The 20,207-nt window shown below is 39.1% G+C and overlaps 1 protein-coding gene across 1 annotated transcript; it reads right to left on the reverse strand.

Annotated features, from left to right (window-relative positions):
• Positions 1-349: 349 nt before the first annotated feature.
• Positions 350-2,679, reverse strand: LOC126911581 (uncharacterized). Its single transcript, XM_050699398.1, has one exon. The coding sequence runs from the start codon at positions 1,689-1,691 to the stop codon at positions 492-494; it is 1,200 nt and encodes a 399-aa protein (XP_050555355.1). The 5' UTR covers positions 1,692-2,679; the 3' UTR covers positions 350-491.
• Between the last annotated feature and the right edge of the window lie 17,528 nt (positions 2,680-20,207).

Genomic DNA, 20,207 nt, shown 5'->3' on the forward strand with positions numbered 1-20,207 from the left:
TTTCCTTCGCTAAAACTACAACATCTTCACAAAATTCACAAGGGATATGTCTTATCACTTCACAACGGGGTGGGATAACTTGACGAAACCTGTTATCACGCTCAAAACTAATACAGATTGTCTCATTATAATTTGATAAGCTCATAGTCATCTTATTGTAATCAACGACGGCTCCATACCGCTTCAAAAAATCATGACCTAATATACCATCAGTAGGACAGCTTAAATTCTTAAAAACGTAAAACCGTTGATTAAATACTATACCATTAAGAACTAAATCTAAATATACGTAGCCCTCTGACACTAACTGTCCACTTATGCCTTTTATAACTATCTTATCGTAACAAAGTTTACTTATTAAATACTCATTTAACCATTCATATTTTAAAGTACATATAGTAGCACCGCTATCTACTAAAAATGTCGCACAATTACCCGAAATTATATTAAGTGAAACTACATTACTTTTACTGTAGTTAAAAACATTATTATCATTCATTAGAGGAACGAAAAAACTCATTGCTCATACTTGGTTCATTTATTATTGGTTCTTGCGACTCTTGCGAAATAACTTGAACACGTGAATGTTCACTGTTTCGCGGAAAATATTGCACGCCTGCAGGTGTGCGAGGAAATCCGAAACCTCGGCCCCGCGGTGTCCCACGGTTGCTTCCGCGCATGTACCTATTGTTGTAATTAGATTGTGAAATATTTTGATTATTCGATAGGTTATTGTATTTATAATTTTTATAACCCCTATTTATATACGTATTGCCTCGTCTATTGTAAGGCCGGTTTTGAATGGGAGGATTTCTGAAGTTCATGATGTGATCTTCGTTTGGCAATAACGTATGTTCATCTATTGCAGTACGAATAGCTTCTGGCAATGACGTAAACTGGCGAGAAGCTATTATGGTACTTAGCCTCGTATTACTCAAACCGTCTGAAAAACGTTTAATTGCTAACTTTTCATTAATTGGACGTAATATGTTAAACTTAGAGTCATCGCCATCAGCCTGTGCTATAGTTAAGTCAACGAATAGTTTTTCCAATTCATTGCCAAACTGCTCAATAGATCGACGCTCCTGATTACTATTTAAAATTTGCGATTGAATAGCTGCTGCTGATTTCTTTTGTATTAAATATGTACGCATATCGGTAACCAAACTGTCTATAGTTGCATAAGAAGCTTTTAGTCGGAGTTTCGCACCTTCAGACAATCGAGTCTTTAAAACAAACTCTATTAGTAGGTTTTTGGTGTTATCGTTGATCATTGAACTGTATAATTGAATACTATCTATCAAACGCTTAGTGTCTTGTTCCTTATCAGTCATTATGGGTAAAAGTGCAATGGCTGTTTTTAAATTAAATGATTCTGCAGCCATCTTTGATAATGTTTCTGATGACTTTGAAGTTATATTACATAAGCTTATGATCTTATTATAACAAATATGTATATTATTTATGATAGAATTAATTGTCTTTAAACTATCAGGACTTAACTCAGAATTTTCAATTTTTCTTTGTACGTCAAGCAAAATAGACTCCAACTTACAATATTCCGTTTGAGCTAATAAAACTTTTTGTTCTGCTGTATCGGATGTCTGTCTCCGTACAGGACCGATTTTTATAAGATAATCCTTAATTTCTTTCAACTTGCTTGATATAGATAACAACTCTTTTAAAGGCATTACAATCGGTATCTCATTATTATTTAGTGAATTTACCTATTTATAGGTAACTTGTTACTTAACTATCCATATTTTACTAAAAATAATAAAACCTGATTCGATGTAGCGACTCGCTGGCGACGAGTGCTCGAACTGGAATTCTTTTCCCACTGATGGCTTCAGTTGACAGTCTCGCTGGATATGGTGCTGTTTTGGGCCGGGCTATACCCTGGACTCCGTGGGCCGGGTTAATCCCTGGACTCCGCTGGTACTGGGCCGGGCTATACCCTGGACTCCGTGGGCCGGGCAAATCCCTGGACACCTCGTTCTAGACTGCCGATGTTGCTTGGGGTTGTGAAACAACACTAAATGTACTGGCGTTGAGTTCTCTTCTTAAGACTTTTACTGCGCTCTTTTGGCACTTTTTGGCGATAAAATAAAGTGCTCCGAGAAGTAAAACGATCAGTATTATAATCAAAAGTGTTTTCTCAATACTGATCAGTGGTCCAATCTCTTGACTGGTGCTGGCATTGGCTTCACCGTTTGCATTTTGAGCTATTACCGTTTCTTCTTTTGAATAAGTTTTTCCCATCTTCTCTCTTGATGTTTTCTTTTGTGCTTCTTTCTTGAATTAAGATTGTTTCTTCTGTCTTGATGCTTCTTTCTTGAATTAAGATTGTTTCTTCTGTTTTGGTGCTTCTTTCTTGAATTTAAATTGTTTCTTTCTTCAATTTAGAATTTTTCTTCCTTACGTTTGTCTTAATTTTCGGTTGTCATTTCTGCTATTATTTTTATATAGCAGGGTCGCCATGAAGTGTATCCATGAGGATAGGTGGCAGAAGGAAACAAACGTTTATTCTCACGTCCGATTTATTAATGAATTATTATATCAATACAGAGCGGTTCAAAATCAGATTACTTAGTTACTAGAATATTAATGCTATGCTTGCAAAACGTGACTTGTTATTGCACCGACGACTGTCTTAATGGGGATTGGTAAAGGCATGTCCTTACAGGCTGTTGAAGTGTTGGAGTGGTGCGATCACTCGGTTGTCTAAAAATACACTAAGTACGGTAATGGAAGTACAGTCCGTATTGATTCCCCGGCCGTGACAAATCCTGTCAGCTGCTACATTTAGTACACAACCACTCGATACCTACCCCTGTGTGGTACAGGTAGCGGTGGATAGTTTACTTTATTTATAGAGACGTTGCAAACGTGTGGGACAGGAAAAGAACTACTTATAGGAAGAAACAAGAAATGATTCCTCTGGTGTTGTGAGTATCTATGGGCAGCGCTGATTGCTTACCAATAGACGATCCGTCGCTCGTTTCTCGCATAAAAAACAACTTCGAAAATTTCAGCATTCAGCAATCATCACGCGGTGTAGACGCACGCACTCAATATACGGAAGGAATCACGGCAGTATCTAATATTATATTATCCTAAACATTTAGTCTGTGAGATACTTTTACGTGCGATCATAAAAAGGTTTCCGTGTCAGCTGTGAGCGCCTGCAGCACACGGCGGAATACTCCGCAATGTTCCCACTGCGATGACCTTGTAAAGGCCTTAAACAGAATCCGCGAACATGAGTTATTTAGAATAATTCTTTATTTTCTCGGAAGCTTTGTCTGTTGATAATATATTTTGTAAGGGAATATGATATTTTCCCAGGGCTCGGGTTCCAGCCGGAGTATTAGACAGTGGCTGCTCGTCCCGGGAGGCTGCCACCTGATCCAGCGCCGCCACGTAATTGCTGACAGTGCGGCACACGTCCTGTGCTGTACTACACTAGTGTAGCACTCAGTCGGTCGTGTTCGGACACTCGTGTCATCGTGTCCGACATGTTGTCAAGATATTCAATGCTCGTATCACATTTAACGTTTCTTGGACTTTGGAAATAATAGGTCCATAGCGATCGATTGCGTAATTTAAATAGAAGTATACATATGTATACTCGATCAATAAGTATATAGATCTAGGCGATGTATATATATGTATAGCGTCGGAAGTATCGGGCGAGCATAGTTCGCTAGTCATGCTGCAGATTGTGAAGATGTCGCCGCGCAACAAAAGCGCGCTGTAATTAATTGATTGATCGAGGCGCGGGATAACTTCGCGAATCAATCAATCACCACACAAAAAGGCATCCCCCTTTATATTCATCCACTTCTATCCACCACTAAATACTAATCTAGAGATGAGACTCGTGGGGGGGGGGGTAGTTTGCTGGAGTTCAGCGCGTGCCTGTGTTTGTTTGTAACATTAGCGCACAAATATGCACGAATATGCACGAATTAGACAGGAGCTGGCTCGGCAGGCGGCAGTCGTCACACACATTAGCTGTGAGCTTCAGTTTATATTGCGGCGCATTAATGCCGGCTCCATTAGAACGGTATTTATTTATTATACACACACACATGCACTCGACTCTCTAAGCATTGCTTAGATTTTCCAGGAACGCCAACCTGAGAACTTGAAGCAACGTTCTTATGTACGTACTTTCAAATCTCTAACAACTTGCATTTGCTCGTGACTTTACCGAGTCGTGTACACGGTACAGTATTGATAATATATGAAAATGTAGATTTATTTCCAAGAACAGCATCCCAGTGTAGTTGAGCAGTAACTTGGAATCGATATTAATTGAATCGAGAGCGAGCCGCGAGGTATATCGATGGCTGGCGGTTGCTGATGAAACAAAAATATTAACCGCTCCAACTCCCGCTACTTTCACGACTTGCTGAGATTTTTATTAAAGAGCACGGAATCGAAATCTGGTCACTTTAACCAGCTTTTGATTGAACTAATATTTATGTTTACTTGATGGTAAGTACTGCCTCGTTGGTTTAGTTTCGCAATGGTGACTACTGAGCTACTTGGCTCTATGGATTCTAAGTACTACTTCTCTATTATATTATTATTAACATCTCCGTAAACTTTAACTTGACGCGGGCTTTACAACCCATCACCACGATTGTGTGGTCGTGTATTGTGTTCCCCCCCACAAACCCATCTCATTATCGTATGTCACCCCTTCAGGAGATAATTGTATGAGCAGTTTCATTCCAACCCTTCCGCCGCCACACCTGACCTCAGGCCCAGATCACCGGAACGCATAAATCTCCCCGGCGGGGTATAAATTTGTTTTTTTTTTCATTACCACCCCGTACATTTCATTACCGGGTCGCGCAGGCCCCGGCAGCTAATTTATGGCACTCTGTTGGTAAAAAACGGTTAATTACATATAGAGGCTGGAGCAGCTCCTCCACCGTGCAACCGTGCAAGCGTGCAACCGTGCAAGCGTGCACGACTACCTGGCTTGTTGTGTGTTGAGGACCGCCGACTGATTGTGCACAGTTATGTACATTACTTGTTCATCTATGGACATCAGGTGTACCTAAATGATGAAAGTTATTTTGATTTAATAATATTATAATCTGCCGCCACGGCCCCACATTTCCTCGTACTAATAAACCGACGAGCCCTGCTCGCTAGTTATCCAATCCCCCGTTATTTTTAGCTCAACCTGCTCTCTTCTATAAATACTTAGATAATAAGGTTTCCGTAAATATTGAAAGTAGATTTTCTTCTTTAAACCCTTTAACGGAACAGTACTGTGTTAGCACCACGTCCTGGCCCCGGACAAAGGAAAATATACATTTTCAACAGTTTTCACTTGGAATTAATTATTCTAGTCGCGCGTACTAATTAACGAGATTATCGTCTGTCCTCCCCGCGACCGATACACGGCGCGATGGGAACGACTGCTCCACAAACTCCTTAATCAAAATACATTGAACGCTGGCTGCGCGGGAAACGGAGCGTGGCGCAATAAAAACAAGAAAGGGATGAAAAATAATGGCAAAGAAACGAATGGAGCGAGAATATCTGAGTAATTGTTGCATGGAAAGATCTCTAACGAGCACCTCGGGTAATAAAAAGGTTCGCGCGGCCACGAGGCGGGCGGCTGCTGCCCAGCACCGCCGCGCCCGCCGGGACCAACTCGCTTTTTGTTCCGTGGCGGCGCGACAATGGCCGAGCTGAAATTGAGACGTTTTAATGAAGGTGCCATCTATTGTCGCAATAATTTTATCAAGATCTCATACCGAGGGACCATTAAACGAAAGAATATACCATCGTACTCCGCGCTAGAACCACTGCAGCTGTATTTCGTAAATATTAAAAAATAATTGGAGTACTTACAATACTATTAAGGCATTCAATTCATAATGAGCACGCGTCGCGGCGCCCGTGAAATTAACATTGCAAATAAAAGTGCGGAGTGCATTAATTAAAATTTCATCGCCGCTCACCGCATGGCCGCGACACAAAAAAGATAAAATTTTACAAATAAAAATGGCGTTGGTTTATGAAAATAAAAAGCGCTCCATTCATTATCGGGCGCACTTGCATGGCTCATTTATTAAGTTCTCTAGTGAAGTGAGAGCACAGTCCCGGCCCGGACCCCGGACCCCGGACCCCGGGGTGTCGGCTTTATGCAGCGCCCGCCGATGTTTGTGTTTATAACGTCATAAGATTAGATTAACTTTATTACTTAGCTAAGTATTTATGTATCTTGCAGTCAGGCAGTATGGGCGGAAAACTAAACACACGTATTGTTTGTTCAATAATTCATAGATAATATTAATTGACTCCAAATAACAACAATTCGTGTGGATAGATTGATGACGTGACAATGGCGAGTCGTCATTAATGCTCCGTCATATAATTTGCAGAAATAATTACAATCAATCGCTTTCATTTCAATTCAAACTTTATTTCACAAGTGGGAAATAATAACTGTTCCCGGAGCGAATTAATTAAAACGTTATTTATAGCCGAATTAGAGTTGAATTTCCTTTGATTTCATAATGGAGCAGGTACAAGTGGATAGAAATAAATGCTCCGTGTGATGACTGCGGACGTACACATACATATTGAAACTGTTTGTGTGATGTGATGTGATGGCGGCTGGTGTGGGGGATCTGTTTCATAATTATCTTAAACCATTAAAGTAAACAAGTTTTTAAACTACATACTTATGATTCAATTAAATATTCATTTACGATGGAGTTCCACTCTTATACTTATTGCTTTTGTGTCTGAAAACTTGTTACATTGTACACAGTAGTAGACAGACATTCCAGTTTTATATTTAATTTGGTTCCCCGTTTACCACGACATAGAAGTGTGCAAATAGATACTTGTGTCGGTCCACGAGCGGTCGGCACCCTTCGTAAATCTGCGACGTAAAATAAAACGCCACAACAGCGCCACTTACTTTGACAAATACGGGGCTTGCTCCAATCCCATGCGATAATAAACTTATCCCGTATTTTTATGACGCCCCGCCTTGTAGCCATCCCGGACGACACGCGAGCGACACGGGGCCGATCCCGGACTCCGGACGCTGGTGACTATAATGGGCTCAATTTGCGGAACACTTCGTTTCACTTATGACTGCGGGAATTACTGTTTGCGGTTTATTTTGCTTCGACGCAGCGATAGTTCGCCCGTCCTGCCGCTCTGGCTACATTATGCCAATCGTCGCCTCCCTGCCGAGCTCAGTATATTGCCGTGTTAGAAAACGTTCCACTTTAAAATATATAAAACCTGGATTTTTATGATGTTATAAAATTGATGTCGAGTTTTTATATTGAAGTATCACAATCCCGGCTCGTGATAGAACAACATTACATAAAATTTTATTTATTTTAGAAATCAAAGTATAAAAATTTTGATATTAAAGCCGAGATTAAAACATTCCTCGATTTGTTTTATTAGCGGAGCGCTGTAAAAATTAATTATCTAGTTGAAATTATTATTTTAGTCAAAACTTAATTAGTTCTACCAATATTTAAAGAACACGTTTTTATCATTTAGCATCTAAAAGGCGAATCGAGACAATTACCTCTAACATAACAAACATAGTACTCGGTACCTACAACATTGAGGTAAATGACAAATTACAACATTTTCATTATTCACTAGTTGAAGCCAACATTGTTGAGTTTCAAGTCTAGGTTTTTGTTCCCTGATCTGTGTAAAATATAAATAAAACATCATCTAGAGGTTTTTAAATGTAACCAATTAATTTATTCACTTCATCAAGTTACCGGAGTTCATCTTGTATACTGCACAATGTACAGTCCCTGCTCATGTCGTTTACTGAATATATTTAGTGTCATGTAGCCGACATTGGGGAACTCAGATGTATTTCATTTATGTTTACAATTAGCTAGATAGCTACTCGACGTCAATGAGCATTTATTTATAACAACTACTTAATGATTATGTTGTGCCGATATTAATTTCTTGGAATATGCTAAACCTGTTTATTAATACTTTCACTACTAGAATATTGCTCGTGAGAGTCCTCAGCTGAAGTGATGTCTCGAGTTGAGGGATCGAGGAGTGCTGCGCAGTAGTTATAGTTATATACCGATGGATCTTATTTGTTCAACCTTATTACATTTAAAGACATTATGTTAACTTCTGCCCTCATTCTTTACTTGTGGAAGCAATACGGTTCCTTCTTTCAATCTTCAGTATTCCACATCATCAGGTTTGATGGAGAATAGAATTATAAATGAAAGAAACGGGACTTTCGATGTTAAACTTTTACATTTTTAATGTATAGTTTTTCTAAAGATTAACTAAAAATTATTTACTAATGATTACTGTTTCATTGTTGCAGGTGAGTCAAGTCTCCAGTGTAGTATGTAGCTCAGCTGCAGCGAGTACCCTCTACTGCCGACACTGCTGTTCGTTGCTGGTGATTGTCACGTGAGTATACTGTGTGGCGAACTGTTACTGCCTGTATTTAGAACTTCACCAACCCAACCATCATTCGTCTATTGTGTCAAAAGTAAACTTACGAAGTACCCAATCAAGTGCCAAAGAGACGAAACAGTAATTTAATAGCTAATTTCGTGGAACACTTATTATGCAGCGTTGAACGTTGGATAGCTGCGTAATGTAATTTATAATAAACAGTTCCGTTATTATTATATTCAAATGATGACAAAAGAAAAACAATTTCATTGATAAAAGTGTCCCGGGCTGAGTCCCGGCGCCGGCAATAATCCCGCGTTAGTATTCCGCGCCGGTCCCGGGTAAACAACACTCGTTATAATCTATTCATTACTAGAACCGATTACCCGGACTCGGCTGACTTCTACCTAGATTCGTAGTAGGCCGGCAGACTTCCACAGCCGACGTGGCAGACTTCTATTGCTTTACACTACACTTGTCTTGTTAGCAATAAGTCACTGACTCGTTATCTAGTACTCGTGTTGGAGTTTCTTTTGATTTATTACTAGTGACAAGATGATAATAGTTATTTTATTTTAATGACATATTTACGTAAAATATGTTTATGAAGATTTGTTTCCCATTTGTAAAATTCTAACACAAACTTTCTGTCGTCACCTTTTTAAACTTCCTACCTGTTATCCTTCCATGTTAACGTTGCTAGCCGTGTTCTCTCTCCATCTTTCCATTCTTCAATTTTTTAATCAATCAGTTTCCAAGTTAATTGTCTCTAATACCATAGTACTTGCGACCCAGTCACCCAGGCATCCAGCTATCCACTGCGTCGCCAGTGTGGTGTGTCTGCCCATTATGGCGCCTCATCTCAGCCTGTTTCTCTGTAACTCGTGTGGAAACGTTAAAAGCTTCTGAAATTGTTGAGACGTCGGACAAACGGTCCGCTCCCTGATTACATTAGACGGAGTGTACTGTACCAGTAAGTACTGGGTTTAAGAGGACTACGTAATTATATCTGTTGTAATAACTTTGTTGATCTTCAGTGACTCGTTTAATTTCAGTTTTGGGTCGTGATGTTGTTTGACAGTCATAATACACATTATACATAACAATGCTTGTATGCTGGAGGAAATATTGGCGAATCAAAAACATCTTTATTGAAGTTTACTGTGACACACCTTCGCTTATCCCTTCGGTGACCAATATAGATGAGGTTAGGTTAGTTTGTCTGTACGTTGTGCTTAGTTCCACATTAAATTGATAGACATTTTCATTGTTAAATGTTTTCTTATTTAGAATACGACATGTTTATCATAATAGTTTTGATAACATATCACGCAACAGATCTGTAAACACGGGCGACACAACCCCCCCACCCCCCTTTCCTTAGCTTCAGAAAGTTTCTCCTCGCGATGTTAGTGTAAAGTAGCCATAGTACCGAAGTACCGTAGTGCCGTAGTGCCGTAGTGCCGCGGTACCAGAGATATGTACAAGTTGCTCAAGTGCCATTAGGGGAGGCTCGCGACCAGAATGCTAATACCACTTCAATTACAGACGGCTTTAATTGGACGCCTTCGGTTCTGATTAATCCGCCCCCCTCCACTGGCTCCGGAAGGAGACATCATGTACACGGATTGACAGTGATGGGGCTCATCAATATTGTACTGTTGGAAATAATATTTTATATAATTGTAACACAAAGCTTCATTTTGAAATATATTTAATACTTTTATCTCGCTCATGACCAGCTCTGTCTGAATTTTATCTATCTATATTGTGCCACCACCAATGACTATAAAAATCAAACTCATTGTCACTTTCAATTTATCATGTTAAATACTTTCCAAATGTAATCCTGAACGGTACTTCTGCACATATACTTGTGTAGTGTCTAAGATGTCTGTTTATTGTAGTGTTGTATATGTCATTATGATAATGAGCACTCTGAGTGATATCTGCGTGCCCTCACCTCGGAGGGATCAGAGGCAATTAGCAGGGAGTGATGGATGCCGCGGTCATCTTTATTAATTCGCTTTAACTATACATTAAAGTACATATTCATACACCTAATTATTTATGTATTTATTTAACTTCGTTTGTTTTTCATAATTAGCGAGAAATATTGCTGTGTTTATTTATTCCAACTTCTAAAATGTAATTGTGGCCAGACTACAGACGTAAATAATGATATCGTTGTCTGTCTACGTATAAATTTAAATTGAACCCAAGACATTAATTACCCGTTTTGGCTCAATCATTAATTCATTAAGCAATTACTATTTAATCTTCTTATCAAAACAAATACCTTCACAACTATTTGTCCGTAAAGTCATTTACTATCCAATCTCTGAGTCCTTATTCTTGGAACCTGGCTACTTACATAAGTACATGTATTATGTTACCTGTCCATACTGTAGATGTTCCAATACTAACAATATCCCGCGGGTTGCAACACATTACTATAAAACGTTACAGTTTATGTCTGTGTGGCACATTGTTTCGTTTCCATTCGGTTCCCTCGTTAGGCCATGGTTTGTGGCCCGTTAGGTTCACGTGCAGGACCAGGCAGGGGCAGGCAGGGCAGGTGAGGGCAGGCAGGGTAGGGCTCGATAATTGTATAAATTCGGGACTTGTCCGAGCTTTTTATTTGGTTCAATTAGGTCGTTGGTATCGGGAGAGGTAAGGGTGCGGTTTGGGTAGCAGCAGGAGCGGGTTGATAATTTTGTTTTCCGCTTCTTGTTACACCATGCGCCACTTTAAGTTCTAAAAAGGCCAAGATATCATTTTCGCGAATAAAATTATGATTTATGTTCTCGTTCATTGTTCTGTCGTTTATGTTCTTCAAGACTCAAGAGTCGCCTTCCTTTTTTAGGCGCACTAGTTTCCTAAATGTTGCATAATACTGTGTGCCTGTTAATTCCTCGAGGGGCATTATTAATTACCACTGTATCTATGTATTCCTTTAGTTCAACAAATGAAATGTAAATCAGTCGAGCTTTTTCTTTTCTAACCTTGAAATCGAAGTAATTACTCTCTATGATATTTCCACCTTGTACAAAGACTATAAAAGGAAGGACGATGATATCACATTTCGTTAAAGCTTCCTAAACCTTCGTTTTGGAATGCGCGATGAGTTACAACAGACGAGAGGAACGATACTATTAGCATTTAATTTGAAGACTGCTGACTCTGTGACGTCATCCGATGAATTATTCGACACTAGGTACCTAGATAGTACCTAGATAGTACCTAGGTATTCTAGGTGGTGCTCGGTAGCTCAGTGAACTCGGAGGTCAATCAATTCAGAGTTAATACTCGGAGCAAACTGTTTTCATTTGGATGAAAAATTGGTTGAGCATGCAAATGTTTGCGTTCAATACACTTAGTGAAGAGTACCAAGATAGGTCTTTGTACTCTATTGAATCTTCTACAATGCGTGAGATTCTCAACTCAACAAGTCATGGCTCTTTAATGAGGATTTCTATTATCTCCAACTTTGGCCAATGGGTTGGAGATTTCAGTTTAAAAGGTTTTTCAGGGAACACTGGTGCTCTTTCTCAGTTAAATATGGGGTCTCTTACGACACCTGCGAGAAGAGTAGGGGTGTTGACGAATGTGACAAATAAACACATAGTAAATGTGATCCGTATCATGTTATCTTTGGCTTATAATTAGAATGTGCATTACAAAGTGCAGTACAGATTGCAAACAGCCTCCTAAATAGCGCGCGAGCTGTTGTGAGAGCAATACAAGTGGATTTATGCGATGTAGCGGCGGATACCGGCGTGGTCATTATAAATATAATGCATGCGTTGATGTTATCTAATTCGAGGGAACTACATTATAATCGACTAGCTTTCAACATTTACCGAGCTTTATAAAATGTATTATGTGTCTGAAATTATCTATATGAGTTGTATTTACTAGGTAACTTAATAACTATAATATAACTATGTAATGTATGTCAAACTATCACAATTTCAATTGTATATTATTAATGGCTGTCCGTATGTATGATAGTGTAATTAGATATCGGTTTGCCTCACGTCCGTCAAGTCCACCAATGATAGCAGCCGCCACATTATATCAGGTTTGCGAGCATTACACTTTAAAAAGTATCACATAGATTATCTAGCATTACATGTAGGGAGTACAAATCTCGTGGGACTCAAGCGAGACCTTGCGAGCTTCTAAAAACAATTTTACAAAAAAAAAACCGACTTCAAAAAATAAATATTCCAAAACAAATTAATATGCACTAAAAAGTAAAAGAAATAATTGCGTATTTTTCAACAACTTAATAGATCAACTAACTTTACTAACTCATCACACACATTATAATGTAAGTAGGTACAATTATTGTTATTTCTGGAGTCGGTGTCAGCCAACTAAGATAGGTTTGTTATTTACCTATTATCACAACAAAACATTGCAGTTTTACACCAGTTGTAAGTAGGTACTCAACCACCACTCCGCCCGTGCCGTGCTAGTTGTTGGCGTTTCCTAGGCTGACACCGACTCCAAAAATAACAATAATTGTACCTACTTACATTATAATGTGTGTGATGAGTTAGTAAAGTTAGTTGATCTATTAAGTTGTTGAAAAATACGCAATTATTTCTTTTACTTTTTAGTGCATATTAATTTGTTTTGGAATATTTATTTTTTGAAGTCGGTTTTTTTTTTGTTAAAATTGTTTTTTATTTCTTGATTTTTAGTGAATAACTTATTTGAGTATGGGTCGACCTATTAAACGCGTTGCTCATATGAGACAGTACCGTGTAAATGAATAATATTAATATCTATCCATATTGACGCATAATTACATTATTTTCAAATGTATATTAACCTGATACCCTTACTTATGATCTGCCGAGCCGACAGCTAACAGTAACCTGTTCATAAGCTACATACATAGTCAGTTGTCAAACACACAAACAGATTAGATACCCACATAGGTATACAGTCATGTAACTCAGACAGCACATCAAGCTACCCATCATTCTATGCCAGATATGCTACTATCTGTCCTGAATTTTATGGCTACTGAGAAAGATAAGCTAGTATGCATCACTTCAACGTAAACGCGGAGCTCATTCTGCTCATTTTTAAGGAGTTCCCTGGATTATCTTCCACATTTATGGTCAGACTTTAAAAACAATTATATGGAATCACACTGCCATCGTACTCTTTCAAATACAAAAAGAATTTCTCAAATCGGACTATAACTGCCAGAGATATGCATTTGTCAAACACAAACAGATTAGGTACCTACATACACATGTAAATCAGACAGCACATCAAGCTACCCATCATTCTATACCAGATATGCTACTATCTGTCCTGAATTGTATGGTTACTCAGAAAGATAAGCTAATATACATCACTTAAACTCAAACGCAGAGCATATTCTGTTCATTTTTGAGGAGTTCCCTGGATTATCTTCCACATTTATGGTCAGACTTTAAAAAATTTTTTATGGGACCACACGGACATCGTACTCTTTCAAACACAAAAAGAATTTCTCAAATCGGTCTATAACTGACGGAGATATCGATTAACATACATAAAAAAAAAAAAAAAATACGGTTTTTTTGAAGTCGGTTAAAAATACAATCTCGCGAGATCTTGAAATTAAAGGTTTGGTACCTATGCTTTTTCAAATAATCATAATATTTGAAGCACTTAGAAAAATATAATGGGACTATAGGACAAACATTGGAGGCAGAAGCAAGTATGTAATAAATTTTAAAAGTCTACTACTTCTACTTTGACGTACAGAGCTATCAAATAAGAAATTAAAGAAACAATCTTCTCTTCTAATACTTTTGTAAAGCATACTCGTTCGTCTTGTGTTGACCGAAACCGATGTCACTAAACATGGACGAGATCTCCTGACTACATGACATCCTAAAGAGTTAAGTAGAGGTGCACATTGTCATTTGTGATTACCATTTACTTAATAACGAAATAATAGAAAATGAATAAACAATAACAATTAATTCCAATTGTCATTCCAATGGCCCGTGATTACCGTGCGCCGGTACTCAGTACATGCAATAATAGAATGTAATTGTTATAAACAAATGCATCGTCCGCCGCCATGTTGTTGATAATGTGTTTATTGTCATTAAGTAATGCACTGCATGGTAAGTGTTGCAATAATTGTGCTTTAACGTAAATAATGGCGGAACATTAGCCGGCGTGTGTCGGCTGTGATGTGATGCTCAGCTAATTGATTGATGCCGTCGCTGACGAGATACTTGAATGTACCTACAATATACATATACATAATATGTGTGTTTGTCCAAGGAACTTTAAAAAAATCTTTCTCCGCCGAAACACACGAATCGTTGGTCGCACAAAGAATATTGAGTATTCCGTGTGGAAATTTAACTCGCAACACTTTAGTATACTTGTATTAAAAGGCTTACTCTACTGTGAAAGTAGTCGAGTTCCTCGTCAAACATTTACGTGAGTAATCAGAAAATATAACAATCAACGTTGATATACGTTTGCTAAAGGATAACTTAAAGAGTACCTACATAATAATATGTACTGAAAATAAACTCTAATGATTACAAAACAAGGATTAAATTGTAGAACAACAATGGCCCTGCTGCTACCTATTTATATTTAAATTGGGCATTTTATTTACAAAGACACTCCAAACTGTTTATTGTACAACTTGCTTCTATTTAACTTGTCTGTATTCCGCGAATAATAACGGCTTACCTTACGTTCTATTTTCACTCTAAACTCCTAATCCTAACTATATAATATTATAAAAGCTAAGTGAGTTTGCTTGTTACATTAACGTCTGTATTGAAACAGAAATAGGGTACATTTTCTAAAAATACAATTTGTAGAGAGGATTCGTCACGGTCTGCGAATTGATTGATAAACTCTGTAGCGATGCGAGAGAAGTCGGGAGCAAAGACAGTACTTACCAAATAATATTGAACAAGCGTTTGAACTTGATATTATTATAATTTTCTGTTAAGCTCTACACATGTTAGTTAAAAGATTTATGAAAACTGTTTGTTTATGATTTTGCTACTCGTATCTATAAATCTCAGTATAGTCGTCAAGTCAGTTTCCCAGCGAGTGGTCGCTCGCTCGTCCCGCCTCGCGGCGCCGCCCGCATCGCGCGCTGATTACACACAAACTCCGGAGTTTATTACATTAAAAGGGTTCTGTTTGCAGACTCCGCAGTTTTTTGTGTTGCCAGTTAAATAAAGCAGCCCCCGTCACGTCCACGCGACGTGGAAATGTCAATGTACAACTTTGAAAAAGAATATAAAATTTTGTGTAATTCCTATGCACGGAGAATTAGAAATTATGCCAGCGTGCTTATTACGTCAGTACTAAAGAAATTAATGCCTTGTTGACTACGATCCCTCTCCCCCCTCCTGTAAATGGCATTAGTTTCCAGTCTCGACCAAAACGACTAACTAATGTCCCCGGCTCTGCCCGCAACTTGATGATTTCGTTACATGTTCACGCACGATGGAGTTTTGTTTGCGAACAAATTAATTCTCTATTTGATTCCGCGCGCGCGGTGGGGGGGAGTGGGGGTGACACCAGTTAACGAGACCTTTCGGGTTTTTGTGTCGCATTTTAAATGTAAGGTTTTATGGATACGATCAACAGTACTTTGTAAACAAAAATCGTTCTTACCCGATTGACATAAAGGCTGTATTACATTACAGGGGTGGCATGATCAGGTTACTTGTTGTCCAGTGTGTACACGTGTCGCGGTCAGATTAACCTGAGTGGAAAGGTTCGAGTCCCGGGCCGCGCGCGCTTGGATCTGCTTTCTTATACTTACACTGTGGTGTTATCTCCTGTAGATGTTTATTTGTTAACTCTCAGTTGATTGCTGTAGTGCTATGAGCTTTTATTGATGTTACATTTTCTGTGTGATAGCATTACATTGTTATAGATAGATTAGTACCTATGTACCTAAACATAACCCGGCTTTATGTGACTTCGGAGGACTAGGAAATTATTTCGATTCTTTGAACCGAAACTAATAAGTACAAATAAAAAATCATGAATATCGAACCAAATACTGTCGAATTTCAAATTACATTCAATAAAAACAAACAAAGAAACAATTGTTCCAATAAGTTTAAAACTCCTCTTATCTACATCTGTACGACATTCGGGAACAAAGCCCCCCCTCCCCCCGCCGGTGTGGGCTAATCGATGGCAAGTCCCGCTGCCATCAATCATCAGCTCGCGGCCGTCAGTGATGCATCGCCGGATTACCAGCCAACAGCCAGCAGACTCCGTGATTTAGGACCCACTACCCGAGTCACCCGATACTTTCAACTTGCCAACTTCTATTTTTTCCGCCGATATTTTTTCCAGATACGATAGTAAAAGCTAAATCGGATTAGGTACCTATAGTCAGGCCAAAGGGAACGTTTTTTGGTAGAGCAAATACATTAGGATAAACTGAAGGTGATTAGTTAGGTAGGTACGACGGTACGACAGCGAGATTATTAAAACAGTTGTTTGTCATATTATTAGGCAAACATGTATTTATTTCTACATGTATACAATGTACAAAAATCTTGTCTACCTGCTTGTGTATAGAAATAGAAGCGGTGGAGCATCACAGCGCAGTCAGTGCGGAGACAGCTCTAGCTGGTGGCCGGTGGCCGGTGGTCGGTGGCCGGTGCCGGGCACATTCGAGAACAAAAACTACGAATGTGTTCACGTGGCCGCTTGCTGTAACTAGCGACTGCGAGCAGTTGTCACAATGTACAGTGAAACCTTGTTAAGTGAGACTTCAAGGGACTTGCAAATTGTTATCACTTTTAGAGGTATGTTACACTCACCCAGTGTCTTAGATACTGATTATCTAAACTAAAGTATAAATAAACATTTGTCTCATTTACAGAGGGTTCCATTAATGGAGGTGAACATACGGGTTATTTCACATAAAGAGGTGTGATTCTTAAATAAAACAATGTGTTATGTGCACATTATAAATGAATAAGAATAAGTAATTCAACAAACAAAACGATGTTGTCTCAGTTACTGAGGTTTATGCATTAAAATTCACTTGCTGTCTCAGTTATAGAGGTAACTAAGATGATAAATCGAAAGAACGAATCCCAGATAAAGAGGTTTGTTTGTCCCACTAATAGAGGTAATTCAGTGCCAATGTGTTGGGACCTCAGTATGAGTTCCAGTTGTGGAGGTTTCTCACTTATCCAGGTCCCACTTAACCAAGTTTCACTGTATAAGGTGTGACGTTTCATTTCTATCCCAATATAATATGAGCACTGTATTGTGCGAGTGAAATTAAACCACTACTTCAGCAGTAACAATATATGTGTCAACAAGCACGAGTGGCTGTAACAAAAGTTTCCTCATAACACTTCTAAATTAAAACGTGAACATGAGAGTCACAAATTAGCCAAAGTTCGCTGATAGCGAGCCACAATCAGTAGCGCGTCACTAAGCGTCACTAAGCGTCACTAAGCGTCACTAAGCCCCCTTCCATCCCCCGCCAGCATGCAAATCAAACACAAAACTTGCATAATTAAGAAAATTAGGGCGTTTACACACGTCGCGACTCAAACACGAACTTATCTCGCGCGACCGCGACTAATCCAAGTCGCAAGTTACACAGTGGCCCCCCAGGTGGGCGGGGGGCGAGGGGGTACGGGGGCGGGAGTGGTTGGCCCCATGGGGAGGGTACGTACGTAATGGTGTTTGCGGACAGCGTCCCGTTCAACGCTCATGCGATTTAATTTGTGTCAATAGTATCATCAGCATTCGTCGCAGTGTTTGGGATAAAATAAGGGCTCCGTCAATATCGCCAGGAGTGGTGCGAGCCGCGAGGGTGTCACTGCGTCACTGCGCCGCTCGGTAAATATGGTGTTAGTTTGGAACAGATAAAGGATTGTCTACAGAAGAAGACATTTGAAACCATCAAAATAAAAATATAATTCCGACGGCGTTCTATAGTCTTTGCATACCCTCATGGGAGACAGGCGTGTTTATGTATGTATATAAAAAGCATTTTACTGGTAAGGATGTACGACTGTTTACTCGTCTTAATCTCACAGCAATATACATGGTAATATATGTATACACAGTCAGTACCTATCATTATATAAATATACAGTAGTTTAGAACAGGAAAACATACACACACATTATCCCAGTTTACTTTGATTAAAATCCGTAAAAGATAATAAAATTATAGTCGACAAAGATATTCAGGGAAAGTGTGAATGAGTGTAATTATCAATTATGATATAATAGTGGGTCCGCCAGGCAGTGTGCCAGTGTGGCAGGGGGGCAGCGTGGCTGCGTGGCAGTCTGGCTAATAGTGAGTAATGTAGCCACGTCGACGTAATTGAGATTTATATGAGAGAGAATTGAGCGAGACGGAGGTAGTACTTCTTGAGGTTAAGTGGCTGTTATTCAGTGTAAGTGGCGGCTGAATTACTCGCGGCGCACACTGTACACGGGCAGGTTACAGGTGTGTAGTGTGCGCCCGCGCTAATTGCCGGGGACTGATGTACTGGGAGTAGTGTTTGAATAACAGATCATTACATCCACAGTGTGTCGATGTCGGCGCAGTCAGCTGTGTCAGGCTGATGATACTTACTATTTATTTAATGCTATTGTCTGTGTAGAAAGTAGTATCTGTTAGCCGTTACAATCTCTGTTAAACTATCTACCAAAAATCACTGAATTTGAATCCCTGACGTACTTGAAATGAACTTAGATAAAACACCCTAATCTATTCAGTTGCCATAAAGCTGAAAATATATTGACAAGTAATTTTGGCATAATTAAAAGGGCTTCACACTTTTAGATATTTTTTAAAAGTAAAGAGATGTATGCTATCTACATAAAATATAATATTTTGAAGTTAGATAAAAGTACTTCACTAACACACCACAGAGTATGCTGAACTGAACTTTTTTCAATGTAAACATTTTTGAATATTTCTGTATGAGTGTGTGTACCTGAGTTTTATTAGAGATATGAAAAATGTGGCAATACCTCGCCGGGTGATACTGGCAACATTTCCGGAGTTATATATTTGGCGCACAGATTCGGTTTGTGGCAAACATTACGCGACGCAGATGGAAATACTAATTTACTGCTTTTTTGATATTCTTGTTTCATTCACTTTTTGGGCGACAGTCCACAGGAGTATTATAATTGGGAGTAGTTTAGACCACAGCATGGAGAAATACCACTGTTCTGTGGTTTAGACAATTATTGTGGTTGTACAGCGCTGTGTCAGGGGGTTTAAAGGATTTGGTTTTATGTTTATTGATGTACTAGAAATAGTTTTTGGTTACAAATACAAAATACAGCATATTTTTTAAAATTTTAAAGTACTTTTCAATCACCCAAAATGTCCCCACAAACATCCACTTATTGTACAGTCCAAGTACAAAAATATTGTCAACAATTTGTTCCCGACTCACTTCTACAGAGGCGGGGGGAGCCATTTACTTAGCGAACACTTGGAGAATATTCCACACGAGACGGATATTCACTCGGACATTATATGTTATATGACAATAGTGTGACGTTACCCAATGTGCCGTGATGGAAGACAAACAGACAGGGGACGGTGGGGGAGAGGGGGGCCGCTACAGGTGTTGGATGTGGAGCAGAAGTAATGTTTGTGTAATGAGGCGCTGCGAGCTCCTTGGTAACGCGGCTGTAGCGTTACATGAGGAGTAATGTGAGGCCGGTACTGCTGCAGCTACTGCA

This window comes from Spodoptera frugiperda, chromosome 16 (assembly GCF_023101765.2).
Source record: "Spodoptera frugiperda isolate SF20-4 chromosome 16, AGI-APGP_CSIRO_Sfru_2.0, whole genome shotgun sequence".
In the NCBI taxonomy this organism is placed as follows: Eukaryota; Metazoa; Arthropoda; class Insecta; order Lepidoptera; family Noctuidae; genus Spodoptera; species Spodoptera frugiperda.